General features: G+C 33.2%; 3 protein-coding genes across 6 annotated transcripts; 2 read left to right on the plus strand and 1 right to left on the minus strand.

Moving 5' to 3' along the window:
- Positions 1-5,569: 5,569 nt before the first annotated feature.
- Positions 5,570-11,634, minus strand: LOC114169350 (uncharacterized). Of its 4 annotated transcripts, none has more exons than XM_028054478.2 (8): positions 11,446-11,634; positions 11,299-11,357; positions 10,284-10,516; positions 9,979-10,194; positions 6,632-9,895; positions 6,264-6,448; positions 6,004-6,144; positions 5,570-5,917 (listed from the first exon to the last, which is right to left on the minus strand). In XM_028054478.2, the coding sequence occupies exons 3-7, from the start codon at positions 10,488-10,490 to the stop codon at positions 6,063-6,065; spliced, it is 3,954 nt and encodes a 1,317-aa protein (XP_027910279.1). In that variant the 5' UTR covers positions 10,491-10,516; positions 11,299-11,357; positions 11,446-11,634; the 3' UTR covers positions 5,570-5,917; positions 6,004-6,062. The 4 variants fall into 4 exon arrangements, with proteins under 4 accessions (XP_027910279.1, XP_027910280.1, XP_027910278.1 ...); XM_028054479.2 differs by having other exon boundaries at positions 6,267-6,448; positions 10,284-10,533; XM_028054477.2 differs by having other exon boundaries at positions 10,284-10,533.
- Positions 11,635-16,971: 5,337 nt separating this feature from the next.
- LOC114170052 (uncharacterized) lies at positions 16,972-23,082 on the plus strand. The gene is made up of 13 exons (XM_028055531.2): positions 16,972-17,126; positions 17,394-17,622; positions 17,743-17,869; positions 18,135-18,262; positions 18,353-18,422; positions 18,537-18,639; positions 19,489-19,606; positions 19,689-19,770; positions 19,917-19,978; positions 20,164-20,236; positions 20,356-20,436; positions 20,806-20,886; positions 21,867-23,082. Exons 2-13 carry the CDS (start codon positions 17,420-17,422, stop codon positions 22,035-22,037), a joined length of 1,299 nt encoding a protein of 432 aa, XP_027911332.1. The 5' UTR covers positions 16,972-17,126; positions 17,394-17,419; the 3' UTR covers positions 22,038-23,082.
- LOC114170053 (Photosystem II 5 kD protein) lies at positions 22,588-23,082 on the plus strand. The gene has a single exon (XM_028055532.2). It carries the CDS (start codon positions 22,658-22,660, stop codon positions 22,976-22,978), a length of 321 nt encoding a protein of 106 aa, XP_027911333.1. The 5' UTR covers positions 22,588-22,657; the 3' UTR covers positions 22,979-23,082.
- Positions 23,083-23,913: the final 831 nt, after the last annotated feature.

Consider the following 23,913-nt stretch of genomic DNA (forward strand, 5'->3'; position numbering starts at 1 on the left):
AATATCATTAAACTTTTCTTACAAACTAAAATATGCAGTCACTTTGATAATATTCATTAGAATTTACATATACACAAATTATTTATGTAATTCTTGTTCACTAAATATAAAACTGGATAACCAAGTAACAGAGAACAATCATATAAAGATGTAGTTGTCTTCTCTTGGAACTTCCACTGCTTCTTAATGGTTCAGAGGTTCATAGGCTCACCATAAAACCTCATTAGTTGCAGCCACTTGTAACACTCCACGCCCCTTTTTTCTAACTCTATCACACCCTTTTTTTTTAAAAACATTCAAAATTCCTAAACTTTTCCATCTCCAAGCCAAAATTCTCCTCTCTCATCTCTCTTTTATAATTTATGCTCTCTACTTCTCACCCTCTTTTCCAAAGTCTGTGAAGTTGATACATTTCATGTATGTTTTTCCATTTTTTCATAGATAATTTAAAAAAATTGAATAAAAAGAACACAAATGAAAATAAACTTTTCATAAATTAAAATTAATTAATGCATAAATTCATGAGAATAAATTCTCTCTCATTTTCTTTTTCTAAATTCCATATTTAACTTAATTATACATTAATTTAGTTTATAGAAAAAATTATTTTTTTTTTCTAAAAAACTTATTTAAATAAAAATATATATTACTACCAACATATTTCGCTTTGATGGTAGAGACAGAGGAGAATAACTTAAAAAAAAAAATAGTGAATTTTGGTATACTATTTATCTCTTATCTCTACTAATATCTCTACCTCCCTTTGTCTCTTATATTTATCCTCAACTAAACACATTTAAGTTTTGCTTTATTTCTCTTATATTTTCACTTTTATTACCTATTTTCATCCAACCTCGTAGCCACGAGAGCTGCATCACCAGATGAATTTCAAGCATACTTTTCTGTTTGTGATACAACATAAACATGAGCATTAAACTTTTCTCTGGTTTAGGCCAACTATTGGATTCTTCAAGATAATATGTATCCAAAGTAGAAAATATAGAAATAGTTAATGAAATAATCAACCCATAAATTCTGATTCCATTGCTCTATAACAAAGATTTATTCAGTTGAAGTAATCATCGAGAATTCTAACTCCAAAACAGTAATAGTAATTGACCAATATCAGTTACCTTGAGATTATTTTACCTCTATGTTGTTTTATTTTCTGTGAATTTAAATAACTTTGATCTTATCTTTGCTTATTTGGAGTCATTATTCCAATTCTTCATTTTTTGGCATTTGGTTAAATTAGATGTTTAGTATAGGAACTTTTTTAAGACAAAAATTAGTATTTGTCCAGCTTATATTGTGCTTGTGATGGTGGGACTTTGCTAAAATTTTATTAATCCTACTAGCATGTTGATGAATCTTTAGGTATAAAAGATTGCCATGAATAATAATTGGAGGTTGTAGAGTCCACTAGAGAGTTCACACCATAAAGTTACTAATAGGTACATCTATATTCATTCTACCTTAGCTCCCAAACATCCTTACATGATTTTTTTCTCTTACTGCCTCAGAGTTAGTCCCTCAATTACACAGCTATTAAAAGGGTGTTACGGACTTTGGAGTTTGGATACAAGTAGGAGATGCCTCGCTCATCATCAAATGTTATCCCACCCGAGGTATGTGATGAGTGATAACTGGGGTAGAAGACCCACATTTTTTTACTTCATTGCTAGAAGGAGATAATGAAGTTGATGAATCAAACAAAGCCATCAACCAGCTAAAATGACTAGACGATCCCCAACTTGACTCAACAATGAGTTGGTAAAGTAAATATCTTTGACAATTACTACTTCGCATTATATATTATTGCATATTATGGTAGACTTATTTCTTATTCATCTATATAATCATTTTCATAATGCAATCTATGCAGGTTGATATATTTGAAAGATTTAATTAGCCATTTAGTCTATATACAGGGACTAAACAGGGATTAAACATAAAATTATGCCTGTATATAGAGTAAATAGATACTACGTAACTACACAAATTTTATATTATATGTAGTCTGAAGTTTTATTGTACCAGCATGACGAAAACCAGATTTCAGATATATTAATGGTCTTTTACTCGGTGTGTTCGGTGAGAGTAAATCTTAAATTATTTCAACAGTGAATTACAGTTGTTGAAAAATAAAATATAAATCATAACTTTTCATATTCAAAACAGTCAAAGATATCCATCTTATTTTATGAATAACTTATATTTCAAGGAACAAATATTTCCCCAACCTGGGCAACTCATGACTGTATGGTTAGCTTCAAAGAAGCGAGGAAAACCATGACTTTCTCTCCACAACTATTTCCCAATGGCAACTCGTTGCAACCACTAATGTATTTTACAACGTCTGGAGTTTTTCACCGATTGTTTCAACCCCATTTAGACCCAGCAATTCTCTAAAGTCACAACCCTTACCAACCTCAACTTATTTGTTAACTACTATCATCGTTCAACTTCTTTTCAAAGTATTTAATTCCCAATTAAAGTTTTTGTTCCCATTACAATCAACTAGGTTCCCATGCGGTCTGTCTATATATTAAGGAAGTATATACAATCAGCAAAGTGAGGCATTATCATTATTGCAATCACCTAATGTGTCCACCATGCCACTATTGTAGCAAAACTCACCCTCTCACATTTCACATTTGTGTAAAATAACACGGGGTTAGTCGTCCTAGATCATAAAATATCTGTATCATTATGAAAATTAAAATAACTAGTAATATTTTACCAAAAAGAAAAAATCAATAAAAAGACATATTATCCCTTCGATAAATACCTTAAAACAGTCCGCCTAAGGGGCAGACTGTTTTTGGTGAAAAAGGAATGTGTTAACATAAATTATTAAGATCTGAAATCACAAATTATTAAGATCTGAAATCACAAACCTGAAAAGACAAATGATAAGTAGAGATGGAAGCCCAGAATCGCCCATCAAGAAGTCTATCACCCACCTCAATGAGCGCTCCCAATAGAGACATGGTATAATCTTTAACTAGGTTGAAGCGGTTCTAGGAAAATGATAAAAAAATCCAACAACCTCTAGATTAGAAAATTTTTAAATTATTGTCACTATTACCACTACATATTATCTAAATCCAATAAATAGACTGCAGGTTAGTCAATAAAGTCAGTGGGGTGGCAAATTCTTGGATATTTACCCTAACCCTAATGTAATCCTAGTCTTTGATCCCTCACTAGGTCTCATAATCATCATGAATGGGTTTAGGAGTTGAAGCTACAATATTATACTACTATATTTCCTCTTTTAAATAATTTTCTCGGTCAAGAGCCGACCTAAATGATGTTGTGTGTCACACGGATCGATCAATGATACAAGAGTTATTAGTCATTTTGAAGTAAAAGATGTATAAAATAATCTTGGTCCACCAATTTTACCTACCAATTCTACCAGTTTTACTATTATTTACAGCAATGATATGCCAGTCATAATTTCTCTCAACAAAATTACAACTCCCAATCAATAATTAATCGAGGACATGAAGCACGACAAGGATTTGGTGTACTAATGACAAGGGTATGTGCTAATAAATCAAAAGCCTTAAACTAAATGATGACATCCTCATCACAAGGATGAACTGTATAGATGTATAAATGTATTAAGTGATAAAGAACATATAGCTCATAAACTCGTGCTCAAGTGTGAGAGGTAATGCCAAAACTATGCTACACATCCTTTTCTACTTCATATACAGAAGTCAGGCGGGCAAGTTTTAATGGATTGTCAGTCACATTTTCTTTGATTATTTACCCTACATTGACAGTTGACTGAAAACAAAGCTAAGTAGCTCCTGTACATCATATTAAACTACAATGTACTAGTTACTCCAATCTAACAGAACAAACCACATCATCCCACCTAGTACAAAAGAATCTTAGTATATGTATGGATACGGATGAAAATATCGTTAAAGTAATTCTCCCAGCATTCCTATATAGGGAAAGTTCAAGTGAAGTGCAGACATAACCCCAGTGAAAATTTACAATTATGTTGGAATTAAAGAATAAAAGATAAAAGATATGCTATACATTACATACCTTTGATATAAGAAATCAAGAACCCAATCAAGGTCAAGGAAGTGAAAGCTGAAAGTCATCAGATCCTCAAAGTTAACGTGATTAATTACTTAATTTTTTTATACAAAATGTTAAATTTTGAGATGGAGTTTAGCAAAAGGTCACAAGTACATTCAGTTCAGCAATCAGAAAAGGATGTGGCAACCCAAATAGCGGCAGCAAGGTAATGAATATATTTTCAAAATTAATTTTCCAAGTTTTTATGATGCACTATCTCTTTTTGCTACAGCTTATTTCTTTATCAGTTATTTTCTATTTTAATTTACATATTTCTATTCTTTCTTTTCTAAAGACAGCGTTCTTATCATTCTCACTAAATTTAATCTCTCTCCATAACCTTTTGACCATTTTCCCAATGAACTCATTGGATTCTTTCCTCAAAAAAAAATGACTTAATCAAGATCTACGGCTAAGGATGTTGATACGTTTCAAGCTTAAATTATATAGGTACGGGAGTAACTAATGCTGATTTCACTGGAATGATTTAGAAGAGCTATTTCATGTTTACATTATTTCTATTTTTTCTAACTGCGGAAATAGGAGGGCCTGAGCAATCTTTCATTTCATGCCATGCCCAAACAGGCCAGGTAAGTTGCAACCAAGTTTTTTGGCTCAATAGTAAGAATCGGAATCACAAAAGCAGCACAACTCCTGAACATTTCAAGTGATGGCCAAGATTCAAGGCATTTGGACACCAGAACCAATATGTAATACTTATGGCACTAGGGTTGTGTATGGAGAAAATATAGTTTTGTAGCCAAGGATCTTTTTCTATTTTTCTAAATATAAAAACTAAATGTAATTTGGCTTCTAAAATATAATATTAAAAATAATTAAAATATAAATTCCATAAAGTATAAATGGTAAGGGTTAGTTTGATACTCTGATCCCTTTTTAAGCTACAAAGCAAACAATTAGCTTCCTTAAGATATGCTTAAAAGCTTGTTTAACGGAAATTTGAGTGTTAATCAAGACATAAAAAACAGAAAGACCAAACTGGCCCAGGATATTCAACTACCACTAATCCACAGAAATCAATAGGAGGTTTCTATGATGAGTCCCAAAACGGCTACTGTTAGTGTGCTATAGTGCTGTAGAGCTATGGTAGCAGTTGGCAGCTATAGAGCATCTCTTACAAGATATTTTCAAGGTTATGGCAGTCAAGGCTCAATCACAGGCAATTTGAAAAACCACATTCCCCCTCCCATCTAAATTTTCAGCAGAAACAATGTCCGCAAGGAGCCAAACACACAGCCCTCACCGTTCTCTTCTCTTGTACCGACCTTGACTGGTGACAATGACCACCTCTCCGGCCATTTTCTGGCAACTGCAACATTGCAGCCATCTCTCTTCTCAGACCATTTTCAGTCTGTTACTGTTTCCTTCATTTTTGTAATTTTTTACCATATGTTTTGCGTAGGACATCCTACTTTTTATTGAAAAGTATGAATAGAGAAAATTTTGAAATTTTTTTAGCATTATATATTTAAATATGTATATAGTAGAGATGGATTATATATCTGTATAGAAAAATAAAATAGCACACATCCTACTATAGCGACTTCGGGGTCAGTCACTATCTAGGATTAGTAACTATGGTCAAAAGATTGCAATCCGGAGAAATTGTAATTATCAATAACATGTAAACATAAACAACAAGAAATGATAGAAAATGCTAACAAAGCACCAAGGTTGAGAGCTATTCCAGTTATGTAATTATCGATTTCAAATTCAAAAGCCAACAAACTTAACTGCCACAGTACTCCAGTTCTGTAAATCATTCCCATAACCATGAAGGCAGCACAACCTGAAATAACATGAGTATAATGAATAACCTTTAAAATAGGAAAGGACATTAAATTAAATGATAAACATTGCTAGATGCAACAATACCATAGTAACATCTTTTTGATGCATGGTAGAATATCAAATCACAGCAAAACTGCGACTACTCAATGCTTATTTCCACGACCCTCAAAACCAGTATTGTGTGTCTTGTTTCCGTCATCAACTGTGGGTTGTTCACTGGGTATTCTACAAAAACAAAAGAAACTTGCATCATAAAGTAATAGAGGGTTTATCTTCCATATGGAAGTTAATTTTTTTTTCAGATATACATAACAGAATTAATAACAAACCAAAGAATAGCCTACAACTTCTGTTTCTTCGCATTTTGCTTGATTGTCTTAACCATATCCATAGCCATCTTCTGGTGCTCCTTTGTTTGTGAATGCAAGTCCAGACCTTCTACTGTTTCACAGTCAACTTTACATATCCGGCACCACCCCATGCTGGAAGTCTTCCTTCTCCTCAAATTATCAAACGACCTGATATCTCCCTGAAAAGAGAAGACAACAGTAACATAAATAAAACAAAAATATTAAAAAATAAACAATTTATAGAATATTGAAGCCAACTGCCCCCAAAACTTTCCATTCTACCTACTCAACTTTCATTTTTTAACAGTTGCATGATAATAATTATAAATACAAAAAATGAATATAAGTAATTAAAACTTAACTGTTAAAAATCCAGCATCATTAGGAAATCCAGGAAGAGAAAAGCTGCTCCTGAACCCAGGCTCACCAAGTTGGGGATGACCTGGCCGGTTGCCTTTAGCAAAAGATTCAAAACTACGAAAACTGCCATGTTCAACTGCTCTCATATGACCAGGATGGGCACCAAAACCAACAGGCTCCCCAAGCTGCAAATGTCTAGGAAAATTATGAGGACCCAAAGGTTCACCCCTTCGAAAATGGCCAGCAAACTCATCTTGACCAATAAAATCACCACTTCTTGGATGTTCACCCATTCGGAAATTACCAAAACCATCAAATTCATCTCTATGCAAATGGCTAGGCAAATGAGGAAACCGACTATCACGGAACTCACCACCAAAATGACGAGAAACTCTGCCATCAAAATCATCTATACCTGACTTACCAATAAGACTACCAGAGTGTGCCCCCAATCTCCGGGAAGACATCTCAGCATATTCACCAACAGGACTTCTAGGAGTTATACCATCCATATGATGTCTCCCATATCCAGGACCTGGTCCAAGATAACCAGGATGAAGCGTAGAACCTGATTTCTTAATGACATCATCATGAATACCAACTGATCTCTTTCCAGACTCATGTGCACTTAGTGAGTAATTTCCAAATTTAGAAATTGACTCAGCATCCAAAGGCAACCTAGAGAATTTCTTAAGATCGTCATCATACTCTCTTCTATCAATATTTTGTTGACTTGAAACAAGGAAAGGTTTGAACCTATCATCATGCAAACCAAACCCTTCAGGACCATGTGGTGGTATGTTGCCTGCCATTCGACCATGCATATCTCCAGGAAGTGGTGCACCAAATTGAGGCCCTCCAAGACGTGACAAATTGGAAGTTCCAGCGCGGAAAGGAGGCTCATGGACTTGGTTAAATGGTTGCGGGGGTCCAAGAGACTGAGGTTGAAAGCTCCTTCCAGGGGTGATGTCAGAATCTTGTGGTTGCTTAAACATGGTTGGTGGAAAACTCTCTGCTAAGGGCTGTCCCGTATGAGGATCATGGGCAGATCCATGATTCCTGACAAGGGCTGAAGAGTGCAATGAAGAGAGTGACTGGTTTGGAATTGTCGGATGTGGCAATTGTGAACCTAATATTGCAGAAGATCTCTGCTGGACAGAAGGCCCATAATTAGTCATTTGTTGTTGATGCTTACTTTGATCCGTGAAAGTGGTCGAGTGAGACAGCTGAGCAAACCCCCCGTTGCTCTGAGAGTTAGATGGTGCAGAATTGTCATCATTCTGTAATTTATCAGTTTCTGACTCAGCTAGTTTTGTCTCTGTCTTCAGTGGATGTCCTTCTTGAAACTCATTGCCTTGGACAGAATGCTCATTACTGTCATTTTGAACCCCGTGCATTGCACCACCAGATTTAGTACTAACTGAAGGCTTCCAATTGCTTTCAGCAGCTGCCCCCATCCCAAGATTCTTATTCACAGAATCACCATTTTCCACTGCATTGGCATTTGGGACTGAAGTCTTAATAGAGTGTGGATCTTCATTGTTTTGCATGTTCCCAACCTCTACTGGTTTCAAACTTGCTTCGAATTTTTCAGATTTCAACTCATTTGTTGATCCAGACACTGTGTCCAAATCTTTAAAATTTTTACCCAGTTTAGCAGCAGCAGAGTCAGTTTGTTCGACAACATCACCATGTCTTTCAATTGTTTCTGGTGCCCTAGACTGCAATTCAGAAGGCAACTGTACTTGATTATTGGTACCAGCCAACAATTTCTGATTTTCAAGCAAGTAGCCAGCACCATTTTGCCCATGTCTAACTGGAATAGTATTGGCAGATTGAGCAAATGGCTGTAGATGTCCTGCATGGTTAGGCACTAAAGGCCTTCCTCCAGTATTTTGAGATTGATTCTGCTGAATGCTATTTGATGGTGCAATATTACCCTGTGGCTGTGAATACACCTGTTTGGGAAATGAATGTGCTGGACCCGGTGGCCGTAAATGTGATGGCATAGGCATTTGGTGCTGTGCAAATGGTTGCTGTTGAGGTATCTGTTGAACCGGTTGCAGAGTAGGACGTTGGTTGATTTGTCCAGGTTGTTGATTGTGGGAATACACAGGCTGTTGTTGCAAAGGAGGGGTAGTTTGTCCCTGAACAGATGATTGCTGGTTAGGAAACATAGCATGAGATTGATTAGGACGCATGGTTGGAATTTGTGGAGGAAACTGATTTTGCATCTGGACAGGGTGTTGAGCATGGGGTTGGTGCCCACTTTGAGGATGCCCGTGCATAGGATGTTGAGGAACTCCTGGTTGCATATTTGGGTGAGGCGGAGGTTGTGGATAAGAGTGATGTCCTGTCACTGAAGGTGTTGCTGCATTTTGCACTTGAGGCTGGACATTAGGTGTCACAGGATGGTGAGGAGGCATTGGGAGCTGAGAGGGATGTTGAACTGGAGCATTAGGTTGCAGTTGTGCGTGAGCTTGAGATTGAGGAACAGGATACTTCTGAACTGGTTGCTGAATTTGAGGTTGTGAATGCTGCATTTGAGGAAGAGGCTGCTGATATGGAGGAATTTGCATAGGCTGTTGAGGTTGAGGTGGAGGTTGGACGGAATGAGGCTGAACTTGTGGATATGGATAGGGCTGAGTCTGAGATTGAGGGAGGGAATGACCAGGTGCATGACTCGTCTGTCCATGAGGCTGCACAGCAGGTTGAAGTTGCTGGGGTTGTTGTTGAACTTGCATCTGATTCTGAGATGGTGGGACAACCGGAGCCTGAATATGTGAAAGTGGTTGAGATTGAGCCTGAGGTTGTTGTTGGAGTTGAGGCTGCTGTGATTGGTGTTGGGCCTGTGGCTGGGGCTGAGGTTGAAGCTGGGCCTGGGGCTGTGATTGAGACTGAGGTTGGGGTTGACTATAGGCCTGCTGGTACTGTGGAACCATGGACTGTTGATAGGGATAGTAATGTTGATACTGCTGTTGGTATGGATCTTGTCCAGGGTATTGTTGGTAGTATTGTTGATACTGTTGCTGCTGATACCACTGCTCCGCCGTTGGCTGCCCAGTAGTTTGAACTAAAGCTTGTGTTTGGGGCGTAAGATTGGGTTGCTGATTAGAAACCTGCCCAGGAATGGTAGTTGAAACAGCAGCTTGTGCAGCAGTTGCTGCAACAGGAGCAGCATTCTGGTTCTGATCAGTAGAAGCAACGACACTAGTAGTTGAAGGATCCTGGGTAGTGGTCACCTGTTGTGCCTGACCTTGCACACCCTGCCAATCAACAAATATAAGCACCATACTGCCAGAAATAAACAGCGGAAATAATTATTGTAGTGTAAATAAATGGAACATACAGGGCAATTTTGTGCATGTTCTTGTACTTGGCGATGCACTATTTGGATCCCACACCTATTGCAAACTACGGGGGAATTGCCAAAAGCACATCCAGAACAATGGGATGTGCATTCAGACAAACTTCCCTGCCATGTGCATCCACTTCTATGGTAAAGGCAGTGAACCGTGATTTTTCCAATAGTTTCAGCAAGTGTCTTATTTGACTCTGTCAGAGGCTGCAATTAAGGCAAACAAATACACATTCATATTTGCACAGGAAGAAATTTATTGAACTTGAGCACTTTGGAATGAATAGGAAAAGAACCTTGGAATCTGCCTCAGTGACCAAGTAACCATCATATGGGCAAGCCTTTGTAGTGCTCACAACGTATGTCAAACATGGCTTGCAGTATAAATGAGTACATTGTGACTGCAAAGCTTCATTTGGAAATACAAGCAGCCGACACACAGGACAGAAGTACTCTCCAGCAAGAGATTGAATGTTCACTATGCACTCATTATCAAATCCCATGCTAACCTATATTCACGGCTTCAGCTCTAGGCCCGCATAAAACCTAAACATAGTTATACAGTGTTTTAATACTTCCAACTTAAGAAGTATGGATACAACACAAGGCAAGGATGCAATATGACATAAAAATGGAGATATGACGTTAAACAGGAGGACTAGACACACTTAAAATACAACGTTTATAAAGCTAGTTAAAAATAATATAAAATATAACTTATAAATCATGAAACTATAATTCGTGTCACGAAATGGCAAAATGTATGAGTCTATTATAATCGTCAAATCTGTAGGCTATAAAAGTTCAAAAAGATATAGTAAACAACGATAAAATTACAGCTAAAAACATTCCAAGTGTCCGTTCACGCAATGTTCAACACGGATAAGTGGCAGATTACTACACAACACTGCTACTGTTCAGAAATGCTTCTTAGCTTCCACCACACTCTTCAAGTTTTTCAAACAATGCACAGAAGGAAATGGGGGCGAGAGTGTGTTAAAACAAAAAAAAAAGGCGTTATTATCACTGTTAAACATCACAGATGAAGAAAAAACATGGTTAGACATTCAGATAAACACGTAAAAGGATAAGCAAAGGGAATCGGTACAATGCATTAGCATATTGACAAAAACAGCGAAACTAATCCAGTATGCGTTGAATCTAGCAAATTATTAAGAACGCAAACGAGATTGGGAAGCAGATAATACATAATCCAGCGCAAGGGGGAAGGTCATCAAGATTCTGCTCTAAACTAAGAATTCAATTAAATAAATAAAACCTAGAAGCCTTCGTTGGGTAAATATTCCGTACCCGAATTATTTCTAGCAAGTCGATTGGATTCGGAAATGAAAACCCCACGGAGCTGAAACCTGTCGCGGAAACCAAAAAATGCACAAAAACAGTTATAGGAGATCGTGCTATTTGATAGATGAAAGTGAAAACGGAAGAAGGAGTCACTTGAAAAAGGAAGGGTCGGGTAGGTAGAGCACAGGGACAAAGATTGCGTGAGCGCGAGCGGTGCGAACGGAAGAAAGAAAGTATAATGCGTATGCGCTTTGTATTTATTAGTGGAGGATGATGCGATTAAGGGTATGCTAGCACCAGTTCCACCCCTAACGACGGCGTTGCCTCTTTTCAGTTCTCCTATGCTCTTTCTTTTGTTTCTTTTTTTTCTTCTTTATATTTAGGTTTTGTTAAGTGAGACAGTCAAAAATAATTAATTTTATCAAATCTTGATCTAATGTTCATAGGATAATTGGATAAATTTTTTGGTATTTTTCTTAAATTATTTATTAAAATATTTTTATTGAATTAAGTAATTAAATTAAAAGTTAGAAAATATATGATACATTAAATATCCTATTTTTGTTCCATTTTTCAATGTTTGAAATCACAAAATAAAAAACTATTTAGTAGCATTTTTTTTCTTTATTGATGTCTTTTTATTAGGTTTCTATCTTATATAATAAAAATTTAAGGATTATATATACTTTTAGTCGTAAACTTTAACTGATACATATTTGATATTTGAGAAGAGTATTAGGGTCAAGAGTTGACCTACATCATATAAGAATGTTAATTCCTAATTGTGTTATATGTGTATTTTGACTTAAATAGTATAATATTGTTAATCGAGTCGAGTAACTTTGTATGTTTGATTACTTAGTTATATGAGTGATGTTTTTGTATACCTAATAAGTCTTACATTGTTTAAGAGTTGAGCTCAACCGCAATTTAAATACTCGTTCCTCCCTCTACTCTCGCGTTGTTCCTAACGATGTTGTCGGACGAACTTTGATCCAGTCAGAACATTGGCACTTACCGTAGGGACGACAACTCCCCTTGTCTCGATTGAGGGACAACGTGATAAATCATTGAGCATCGACTCAGGAATGTTAAGTGAGTGCTAAACAAAGTAGATATTGGGTTGATACAATGAAACTATTGGGTTGAACTATTTATTCTATGCATGAAACATGACTAATTTAAAGGAATGTTGTTATTTGTTAAATATTAGTGTATGTATTTAGTGAAAATCCTGATTATGAAGTCATCATAATTTTGTTAAACTCTTAAGTCATAAAGAATAAAATTTATGCGGTGAGAGTCGAAGGATTTCCTAATATGCGAGTTCAATATAAAGTATTATTGTGACTTAAAAAATTGAATGAAGGCGTAAAAGGGGAATTTTAGATGGACATGAGCCTCTTGTAAAATTGTACTATAATATGTTTTTATCAATGTCTTAACGAATGGTGAAATGTGTTTAAATAATTTGTTTTCAAGGATGATTTTGAGAACGAATGAGTAGATGAATTTAAAGGAACAGAAAGACGAAAAGGAAATTACTTATTTTAAGAGATTGAAATGAAAAATATTAGGAATACGAAGAAAATTAAAAGATTTTAAGATAATATCAATAAAATTTGTGAATAATTTAATGAATGCGATAAATACAAAATATTTTAATAAACAAAAAATTTCAAACTACAATTTTATTCTTATATTTAAAATTATTATAAAATCAAATGAAATTGTTAATGTTATTATCATTATGAATGTTATTATTATTAGTTTTAACATTATTGTTATCATTATTATAAATATGATCACAATAATAATAATAATAATTAATAATAATAATTATTAGTAATGTTATTATTGTCATTATCATTATTAATTATCCGCAAAATATAATAATAATAATAATAATAATAACAATTTTTTTTAACAATTTTAATTTTTAAATTAACATTAGTATTTATCATTAATATTACTATTATTATTATTAATATATTTAAAAATGAATTAGGAGTCACTTTTGTAACAATTATGGGTAAAAGTATAAAATCGTACGTGATGACTTATTTTTTCTCCTAATTTATTCATTTACGAGCGGAGAAGAATCTTAGGATTTTTCTTAAATTCATCCACGTGCGTAATAATATATACGAATATTTGATGTGATTAGTTTTAAACTTTTTTTCATTTTTTGAAAAAAATATATGCTAAGAATAGCTATATACACATTATGTATATGTATATCATATTATTTATATGCTCTTTAAGATTGTTTATATGACATGACAAGATTAGTAGTATTATAGTCTTAATTGAGTTATAAAAGTATTTATTTTTCTGATAAAAACCGCATGGAAGAATTAAAGTAATTTAACTTAAATTACAGAGGTAGAAAATGAGAAAGAGAATTAGTCTTCGCATGTCTATCATGAATTGCCAAAGTTAAAAAAAGTAAACGATTTTTTAGAAATATTATTAGTTTTGTTTAAGATTTTCATGGTTAAGTTTAGGGATGGCAACGGGGCGGGGCGGGGCGGGGCGGGTACGGGTATCATGATCCCATCCCCATCCCCATAATAAAAATTCATCTCCATCCCCATCCCCAAACCCAACGGGTATACAACTTTTGACCCATTCTCATCCCCATCGGGTAACGGGTATTTTCTTATACCCATACTCATACCCATTTTTTGATTGTTCCATATATCAATTAAATATTTTTTATAAAAAAAATTTAAAAATCACACCAACGGAATCATGATACTATCAAAATATTCAATATTAAAATAACATACTCTTTTTGATTTTCATGATGTCAAATATTAAGAAAAATATTATAATAGTATAAATCTCAAATTAAAGTATCAAATAACAACTAAATAAAATTCAAATAATTATATAAAAGCTAAAAAATTACACATTACTAAAATTTTATAATAACCAAAATATTTATTAATTTTACAAATGATCAGTGGTTTCATTTGCATTCGATCCACCTACACATAGAAAAAAAATGAAAAATTAGATATGATATAATAATTGAAATTGAAAATTTTAATTACTAGAATATAATGTACCTTCTTCATCAGATTCATTTTCACTCATGAGAACATCTTTTCCTTTTAATTTTTTAACACCTACAAACACCAAATGTAGAATATTAGATGAGAATTCACAAAAAATACTAACAAAAAATATTAATAAATTTGAGTAACTTACCTAGATGGTTTGAGTTCCATATCCAACTTCTTGTACACATCAAAGCCTCTATAGTAATATGATGAAGTCGACTACGGTGAGAAGTTAATATCTGACCACCAGTACTAAAAGCAGATTCAGAAGCTACAATTGTTATTGGAATAGCTAAAACATCCCTTGCAATTGTTTGAAGGGTTGGAAACTTTAACCCATTTGTTTTCCACCATGATAGGATATCAAATTCTTGTGTAACCGGCAAATTATCTTCTTCCAAGTAATAATCCAACTCTGTTTTCATAACTGTAGTTCTAGATTTTTTCTTTTTTGCCATAAACTCTAAAAATTCATTCGCATCATTATCAACATCCTTTCCCAACTCCAATGATGTAGCTCTATAAGAAGAAGTTTCATTTTTTTTTGATTGATATTCCAAAACCAAATCATAGCACATTTGACGAATCCTACTAAGTTTCAGATCAAAATCATTACCATACAATTTATAAAAATAATATTCTAACATGTCCATCTTGTTAGAATATGTTATATAACAAAAAACAAAAAGAATGAGAAATATGTTATATATATATATATATATTATATTATATTATATTATATATTATATTACTATGTATATATATATTATATGTGTGGATATCTTATGTTTATATATATATATATATAATTATTTATATATATTATATTATATTATATATTATATTATTATTACTATGTATATATATTATATGTGTGGATATCTTATGTTTATATATATATATATATATATATATATATATATATATATATATATTTATTTTAAGTATATATTATATTATATTATATAATAATATAAATATAATAATATATATTATATTATTATGTATATATATTATATGTATATGCGTAGATATTTTATGTTTATATATATATATATATATATATATATATATATATATATTTCTTTTAAATTTTTATAAATTTGTAATGTTATAAATTTGTTTATAAAAGATCTCACTAGTTAAATGATTAATTTGTTTTATACGTATATATTATATATATTATATTATATTATTATGTATATATATTATATGTATATTATATTATATTATATTATATTATATTATATTACATGTATATGTGTAAATATATATATATATATATATATATATATATATATATATATATATATATATAAGTATATTTTATTTATATGTATATATACTATATTATATTATATTATATTATATTATATTATATTATATTATATTTTATGTGTAAATATATTATTTATTTATATATATTTTTTAGATTATTTAATAAACTATAAATAGTTTAGTAATTTAAGCGGGGACGGGTATTTGGGCGGGTATATATATATCCCCATCTCCATCCCCAGTTGAAAATTTCGGATATTACCCATATCCATACCCATATCCAGTCAAAGCGGGGATTCTCCGTCAAAACGGGGACGGGTTCGGGTGATACCCACGGGCACGGGTTTATTTGCCATCTCTAGTTAAATTTTTTTAAATGTATTATAAAACTATAAGATTCGAAATAATTTCATAAATTTCCAATCTATGTTGAATTTACAAGAGTCGGTGAAAAAAATAAGAATAAAACAATAGAAAATAGATAAATTATTTTCCAATTTTTAGTGGTTAATTGATTTTTATTTTGTTTTTGTTTTTCCACTGCTACCCTCAAAACTTCTAATTAATTAACATGATTGCCTAATTGAAAGCTCATAACAAAACTATCTGTAAGAAAAGTATCAAGTGTTAAATATATAATCTATATATTTTATACCAATATCTAGGAAAGTCTCGATCGAAGATTTAAAAAAAAAAACATGATATTTGCGTGTGAGGCAAAATCTATTAAAATGATCCTAAAAAAGCAATTAATTAAAATTAAAATAATTTTAAATATTAGGTTTCTATGAATTGGAAGAAAATTTAATTCAATATTACTGAATTCTGTTAACCTTTTAAAAATTTGTGATCGAATATTAATACTTATTTGTATAATTTAATCAGTGGTTTAGTTAATTATTTTGTCTCTGTTTTTATTTAAAAATATAATGTCTTTTAGTATTTTTAATTTCAATTTAATCCGACTCGTGTAAAACTAATTTAACTTAATTATTGTTGTTAAAATTTTTTATATTTTATGAAAATTTGATGCAATGTATGAAACTAATATTAGATATTAACATATATATTGTTTATTTTGTTAATATAATTAACATATTTAAGTCCATCAATATTAATGAAAAATCTTTATAATTTTAAAAGATTTAAGAAAAATAATCAAATTACATTAGTTTTTTATAAAATAAAGATTAAATTGATATTAAAGAAGAAACATAGATGACCATAATCAATTATATATATATATATATATATATATATATATATATATATATAATTTTTTTGGTTACATTTTGAAATTTCAATTGAATACATACTTTCCGATATTTATTTTTTGTTTGGTAATTTTATATGCTAAGTCTTCTTGTTCTTCATGGTCATGTAGCCAAACCAAGTAAGCTGGAACCATTTCCACTGTTTGTCTGGAATCTGGATAAGCCGCGCACTGACCAACCTCACCAACCGAATCCATTCCAGAATCCGGCGCCGGTATAAGTTTCTCTGCTCACCAAAACGTTACATTCTGTCGGCCATTTTATCACTCTGCATATATTCTGCTCGATAAAATGCTTCTCTGTCTCTGCCACCCTGAATTATTTGCTCCTGTTTTTAAATGATTTTGCTCACTTTACAAATTGTTTCCTTCAATTGAAAATTCTCATTCCATGTAATTGGTCGCATACATCGGCAGCACACAACTCATGTTGTTGTGTATCAGTGTCACAGCATGAAAGTTTTGTTTCTTTTGATGGATAGGTCATTGTTTGCTGAAGAGGGATGAGATGACGAAGCTTGCAGGATATTCCCTGGCCGTTTCATTTGCTCCCACAGGTTCCAATATCCTTAAAAACAATGGCAGATTCCCAGTAGTTATATCTCGTAGGAATAAGTTCAGCTATGGGTTATTTTCTACTCGTGCTCTGAAAGCACAATTACATGATAAGCCTGGAGTGGGTTCCAGATATTATCTTCCTCCTTGGTTTAGGTGTGTGCTTGGAAATGGTATCTGTGCACTTTTTTTTTTTGTGTCATCTGTTAGTATGCGTTATAAAGTATGCTGATTATATCAGTCATTTGATATTGTTTTTTACTGGTTGAATTTTAGTGTTGCTCCAATGATGGAATGGACGGACAATCACTATAGGACTCTAGCACGCCTCATATCAAAACATGCTTGGCTATACACGGAGATGGTTGCAGCTGAAACAATTGTTCATCAAAAGGACAATCTGGTAGATATATAATTCTGCAAGTGTGAATAACTAAGATCATGATTGCAGTTTTGTAGTGTTTTCTGTGTTACTATACCTCACACAGTAAATTGTAATTTGTATTGGTTGGTTATCATTCAATTAAAACCAATTGTTTATCTCATTTTAGTGTGCATACGCCAGTGCCCAAGAGCTCAAAATAACGCTGCTTATTCAACACCATGGTTTCTGGATAATTTGGTATTGAAAAACCTATTATTCTTTTTATTTTGTGTATTTTGCTCAGGACAGATTCTTGGCATATTCTCCAGACCAACATCCCATTGTGCTTCAAATTGGAGGGAGCAATATAGAAAAATTGGCTAAAGCAACTGAGCTTGCTAATGCTTATTGCTATGACGAGATCAACTTAAAGTTTGTACATTCAATCATCTTACACCTTAAAGTTTCGCTTTTCTACTACTGATCTTTGAAGTATATTTCTTTTTCCAAAATTTATACCAGCTGTGGATGCCCTAGTCCAAAAGTTGCTGGGCATGGGTGTTTTGGTGTGAGTCTTATGCTTAACCCCAAGGTTAGAAAGCCATTCTTGATGCGTAATTAAATATGAATATATGTAAACAGATACATATATAAGTGTTACTTGTCAATGCAAATTGATATGGAAATCTAATGTATACAAGGAAAGTTTGTTGCTGAGGCCATGTCAGCAATTGCTGCCAGCACGAATGTACCTGTCAGTGTCAAATGTCGAATTGGCGTGGATGATCATGATTCTTATAATGAGCTTTGTAAGGTTCTTCTGTCTGCAATCTCTTTCTATTTTAAGTTTAAAGAATGCAAGGTATGGATTCTATGAATCGGTTTCTCCTCTTTTTATAAAATTTGTAGGAAAAGGTGTTACAGTTTGCCATGTATATGTTAGTATCTGAACTGAAACATTTTATAAACTGATATCAAACAGTATGTCTTGCATTTAGTATGCAGTGAAAAGGGTTTCAGTGATTGGATACAGTACATCCATGTATACTAGGTGTTTATTATTTCAAAATCCCCTGGTTACTCACTAACTCGAAAGTACTACCGAACCAATGGAGTCAAATCGTGATATGCTAATAAGAGCCAGATTTTGGGACAGGGTTCTGAATTTGGTTTGTAACCAACTGTTATTGGAAAGGAAACTATTGGTTCTAGAAATATGCAGAATAAATCACAAAAATATTTGTGATGGAGTTTTTGGGAGAAAACCTTTTTGTTTTGGCCACTGATTGTTAGGCTTGGAGTTGCAGGCGTTTTACTTGTTTATTAAGATATCATTTTTTTGCATTTGTGAAGATCAGCGATAATACATAATTATGAAGTTTTGTTTCCATTTATACCAGAATCAAATTATTACTATTTTGGTTTATTCCACCTTTGGTCTGGATCTTAATAACTAAAAAGAAAGAGAAATTTGTACTTTTTATACCCCTTGTTACTTTGGATTTATCTGGTGCTTTGGGTTTCGTTGTTCTAAAATATAGTGGATCTCTATTATACATCATACGTTGCCATTGCTGTTGTTTAGATCTTTGGTAACACACACAATACTTGTGCCATGGTTTTTAGGGCTACTCATAGAACTTTATGTTGTCTGTCAGGTGATTTCATATACCAGGTTTCTTCTTTATCACCCACTAAACATTTTATAATTCACTCAAGGAAGGCACTGCTCAACGGTATTAGCCCTGCTGAGAATAGAAGCATTCCTCCGCTAAAGTATGTGCTAGTAATAATTGATTTTGTAGTTACATGATATACCGAATTCCATGTCATAGTCTCTCATCTGTTTAAAATGTAGATATGAATACTTCTATGGCCTCCTACGTGACTTTCCTGATCTAACATTTACAATCAATGGCGGCATTACTAGTGTTGACGAGGTGAACGGCTGTCATTACAATTATTTAGTATTCATGAGATATAGGAGTTTTCAGGCATAAAGGAGTCCATAATTATTCATATCTACACAATGTCCTGACTCTGGACACTTCTACTTTTACCTGTTTTCGCGGTACATCGATTATAGGTCCGTGCGTCTCGAGAAGCTGGGGCTCATGGTGTTATGGTCGGACGTGCAGCGTACAACAAGTAAGTTTCAAATAATTTCCCTTTTGCCTGTGTGATGTATCAGGATTCTGCTTTTCTGAAAATATATCCTAAAAACTTCAGTGTTTTGTGGGGACATAGAGATTTCTATTTATTACAATGTTTTTGTTTGTTTGTATTAATTAGCATGCAGTGGCTTGAGTAACCGTTGTTGATAATCTTAACAGTCCTTGGCATATTTTGGGGCACGTAGATTCTGCAATTTATGGTACACCAAGTCCTGATGTTACACGTCGTCAGGTTCATTTACAGAATGTTTGGCTTTCCATGAATTCTTCTGTACCAGTTCTGGGTTAATTTTCACATTACTCAGAGTTTACCATTTTTTGTTTTAATTATTTATGTCTCGTTTAATTAAGGTCCTTGAAAAATATCTAGCCTATGGGGAGTCGGTGATGGGAAAATATGGACGTAGGCCAACTATGCGAGATATTATGAAGGTTGGAACAAAAATAACTGTGGCATTTGATTTTCTGTTTTCTTTCTTCCATTCGCTGTAAATTCCTATGTAGCATTGTATGTAGTATTTAATAGCTGATATATAATGCTGTATTCTTCATATGTAGATGTAGCTTTAAGTTGTTACGTGGTAGACATACTTTTAATATATATATATACACCGCAAAGAATCTTTTGGTTCCTTGTAGTCTAGTTCATTAACACTATGTATTTTTTCCTATTTTATTTTAGAAGATTGGAGGTTTTTTGTCCCACCTTCTCCTTTTTATTTGCATGAGGCAAATTATACTTCTATTAATGATATTCAATTTGCTGAAATTATGCGGCATTTGTCTGTTATGGTATTGCAGCCTTTACTCAATCTTTTCCATTCAGAACCTGGGAATGGACTATGGAAGCGCAAAGCTGATGCCGCTTTCAAAAATTGCACGGTAAGATTTTGTATTTTATTTGATTGCTTAGAAGAGTATGTCGTTTTTACTGTATAATAGGACTTTAAATGAAGCTATCAACAGAGTAAAGGACGTACAAACTTTTTTATCAAGCAAATTTTATATACGTGGTCTTCTATGTTTACCGTTCTTTTCTGTGATTTCTACCTCACGGATGGTAAGGGGCATAATATGATAGTCTGGTATACATGTTACCATCCATCTATCTAGCATTTGATGGTTTACTGGAGCTGTCTTCATTTCTAGGAAATTTAAAAACAATGCTTATGAAAATTAAAGATTCGTTGAGTTGAGGATCCTTTTTTAATAATCAGTTTGGTTAATCTTAAAATAAGTGTTTTTGAAATAAGTAATTTTTAAAAGTAAAATAACTTTGTTTTTTAAAAAAATTGCAGAAAACTCCTTATTCTTAAAATAAGAAGATCAGACAAACAATTGATTCTGAAATAAGTAGTTTTTAAAATAATCACTTGTTTGAGAAGCAGATTGGATTTGCTTATTAAAATAAGAAGACCACTTTTCATTTTTAAAAACAGATTAAACAAATACGTAAAAGCATTAGGAATTTATTTTATTAGGAAAGCACTCTGTCTAAAAAAAATCAAGTACAAATAATCTCTCACCTAGATATATTATGAGCTTATAGATTGAACATAAACAAAATTATGGAAATGAATTGGGACATGAGTGGTTATCCCAGAATCAATGACTGATGTATAGAGTGAAGTTGACTCTAAAGAAGTGTGTATATTGCGATCATGTATTTTATAATTCTGTTGTGGAAATTAGTGGCTTACATGTACGCAGATAATATGGCTAGTTCTTTCATTCCCTTGTTATTTGGGTTAGTCAGGTTAAGATTTTGCGTTACATAATTTGTTCACTGTAAACTATCTATTTACAACTTCATTTATTACATTAACTGATTGAAATGCTAACTTCATTCTTTAACCATGTAGACTGTCGAATCATTTTTTGAAGAAACCCTTGTGGCAATTCCCGACTCGGTATTGGATTCGCCTGTTGCCAAACTACCACCTGGCCGTAGAGATCTTTTTGCCAACATACACAGTTTATTGCCTCCGCCATACAGAACAAGAGAAGAAGAGGCAGTGGTCATTTGCGCTTAAGTTCATGTGTACTCTGCAAAACCAAGTTGAGCTCATTGCCTTTTTTAGTTTTATTTATTTATTTCTTTTTTTGAAATCAAGTGATGGGTCTCGTGTAACAGTATTATTAAATTAACATGAATGCATAATTATCTTTTTGTAAGCAATTGACTTTGGAATGTAATTCATTCAATTTAGTACTCTTGATAAAAATAATAGTGGGTTGAAATTCTATGCATGGTTTGCTTTCACTCTTGTTTGTGCTGCGGAATCTTGTAGTGGATGTTAAGATTGTGAAGTAAACTATTAACACAAAAAACCCTGCTATGTGTTGGGTCATGGGTGGCTCACATAACTCTGCATAAGATAACCCTGGCCCGCACCTGAAAAATAGAGATATTTATTTTTTCTTTGGTAACCATTCATATAACATATTGTACATCCTACGGCCACTGGTTCAGGATAATCCCATATTCTACGTGGCAATAGTTTATTGGAGACTTTGTGAATGAGATAAGATAATGGGGGTTCCAACCAGTTCCTCATCCAATATATTCTTTTATCAAACATAACTACTTCTACTTGCAACATAGAAGGACTAGTTTTGGGGGTTAGTTCAAGACTGAGATCACATAGCAGAGATGGCATCAATCACCATGGCAGCATCACTCATTGGCAGCTCAGCCATCAGCAACCGGTCTCCGGTGGCATCGCCGAGGAGGCTGGTGGTGGCAAATGCTTCCAAAGCAGTTGAAGGAGAAAAGAACAGGGTGAGTTATGAGAGTGACAAGGAAGGCAACAATGGAAGGAGGAACATGATGTTTGCTGCTGCTGCAGCAGCTGTTTGCTCTGTTGCTGGAATGGCCATGGCTGATGAGCCCAAACGTGGCACCCCTGAAGCTAAGAAAATCTATTACCCTGTTTGTGTCACCATGCCCACTGCCAAGATTTGTCACAAATGAGGGCCTTAGGCTGTAATGTGATGTTTTCACTTTCATATGATGATCCTTTGACTCTCTGTACTATTTGTTCATGAAACAATCTACTTTGCCTTTTCTCTTGTGTACACTTTCTGTTTTTCTTTTTCCCTTCGCTAAGATCGTTTTAAGTTGATATGTTGAACGATCTCTAACTCAATTTTGTGTTGAGTGTGGAAGAGAAATATTAGGTTTGAACTACAGTGATGAAAGGAAACAACCTTTAATAGGTTTAACTTGAAGCCATTGATCAAAAACTATTTAGATGCATTAACTTCAACCAACTGAGAAGAAGATTAGCATTATATTACTCTCAGTCTACACAAAAGTCAGATGTTTGAGCCTTTTGTGTTTGAAGTAAACTCGAATTTTAGTTCATTCAAATTCAACGATTGATTCGGTAAATTTAGTTTATTAACTAAATTAACAACACTCTAAACCTAATAAAAAAAATAAATGAGTTGACTTCGAACCCCAAAAAAACATTGAGGAAATATTAAATGGAACCACTTTTTTATCAAGTTGAACTAAAATAAACTTTATTTATCTCGACTCAATTTCTATCTTATTGGCAACTCGTGATTACTTTCTGAAAAGGGAGTGTTAATCGAATACTTCATGTGAATTACCTAAATTCTTACTACTATTGATTATTCACGTTTCATTGTGTTTGTGGACCTTCGATACATACTATCGGTACTCTTCTGATATACTATATTTCATATTTAAAATGATATTACCAAAATTCAAACTTTTGACCAATCGATGAAGGGTCACTATTTTAGAATCAATAAATTTTGCTTTAATTATTTTTTTTCGTAAAAATATCACTTTATTCTTTAATTAATGAGAAGCTTAAATAAATATTCATGACAAACAAAATATATATTAACATATTAATATATTAATGTGTGTGTGTG

This window comes from Vigna unguiculata, chromosome 11, assembly GCF_037176805.1.
Source record: "Vigna unguiculata cultivar grain cowpea cultivar isolate G323 ecotype 2 chromosome 11, ASM3717680v1, whole genome shotgun sequence".
Taxonomy (NCBI): Eukaryota; Viridiplantae; Streptophyta; class Magnoliopsida; order Fabales; family Fabaceae; genus Vigna; species Vigna unguiculata.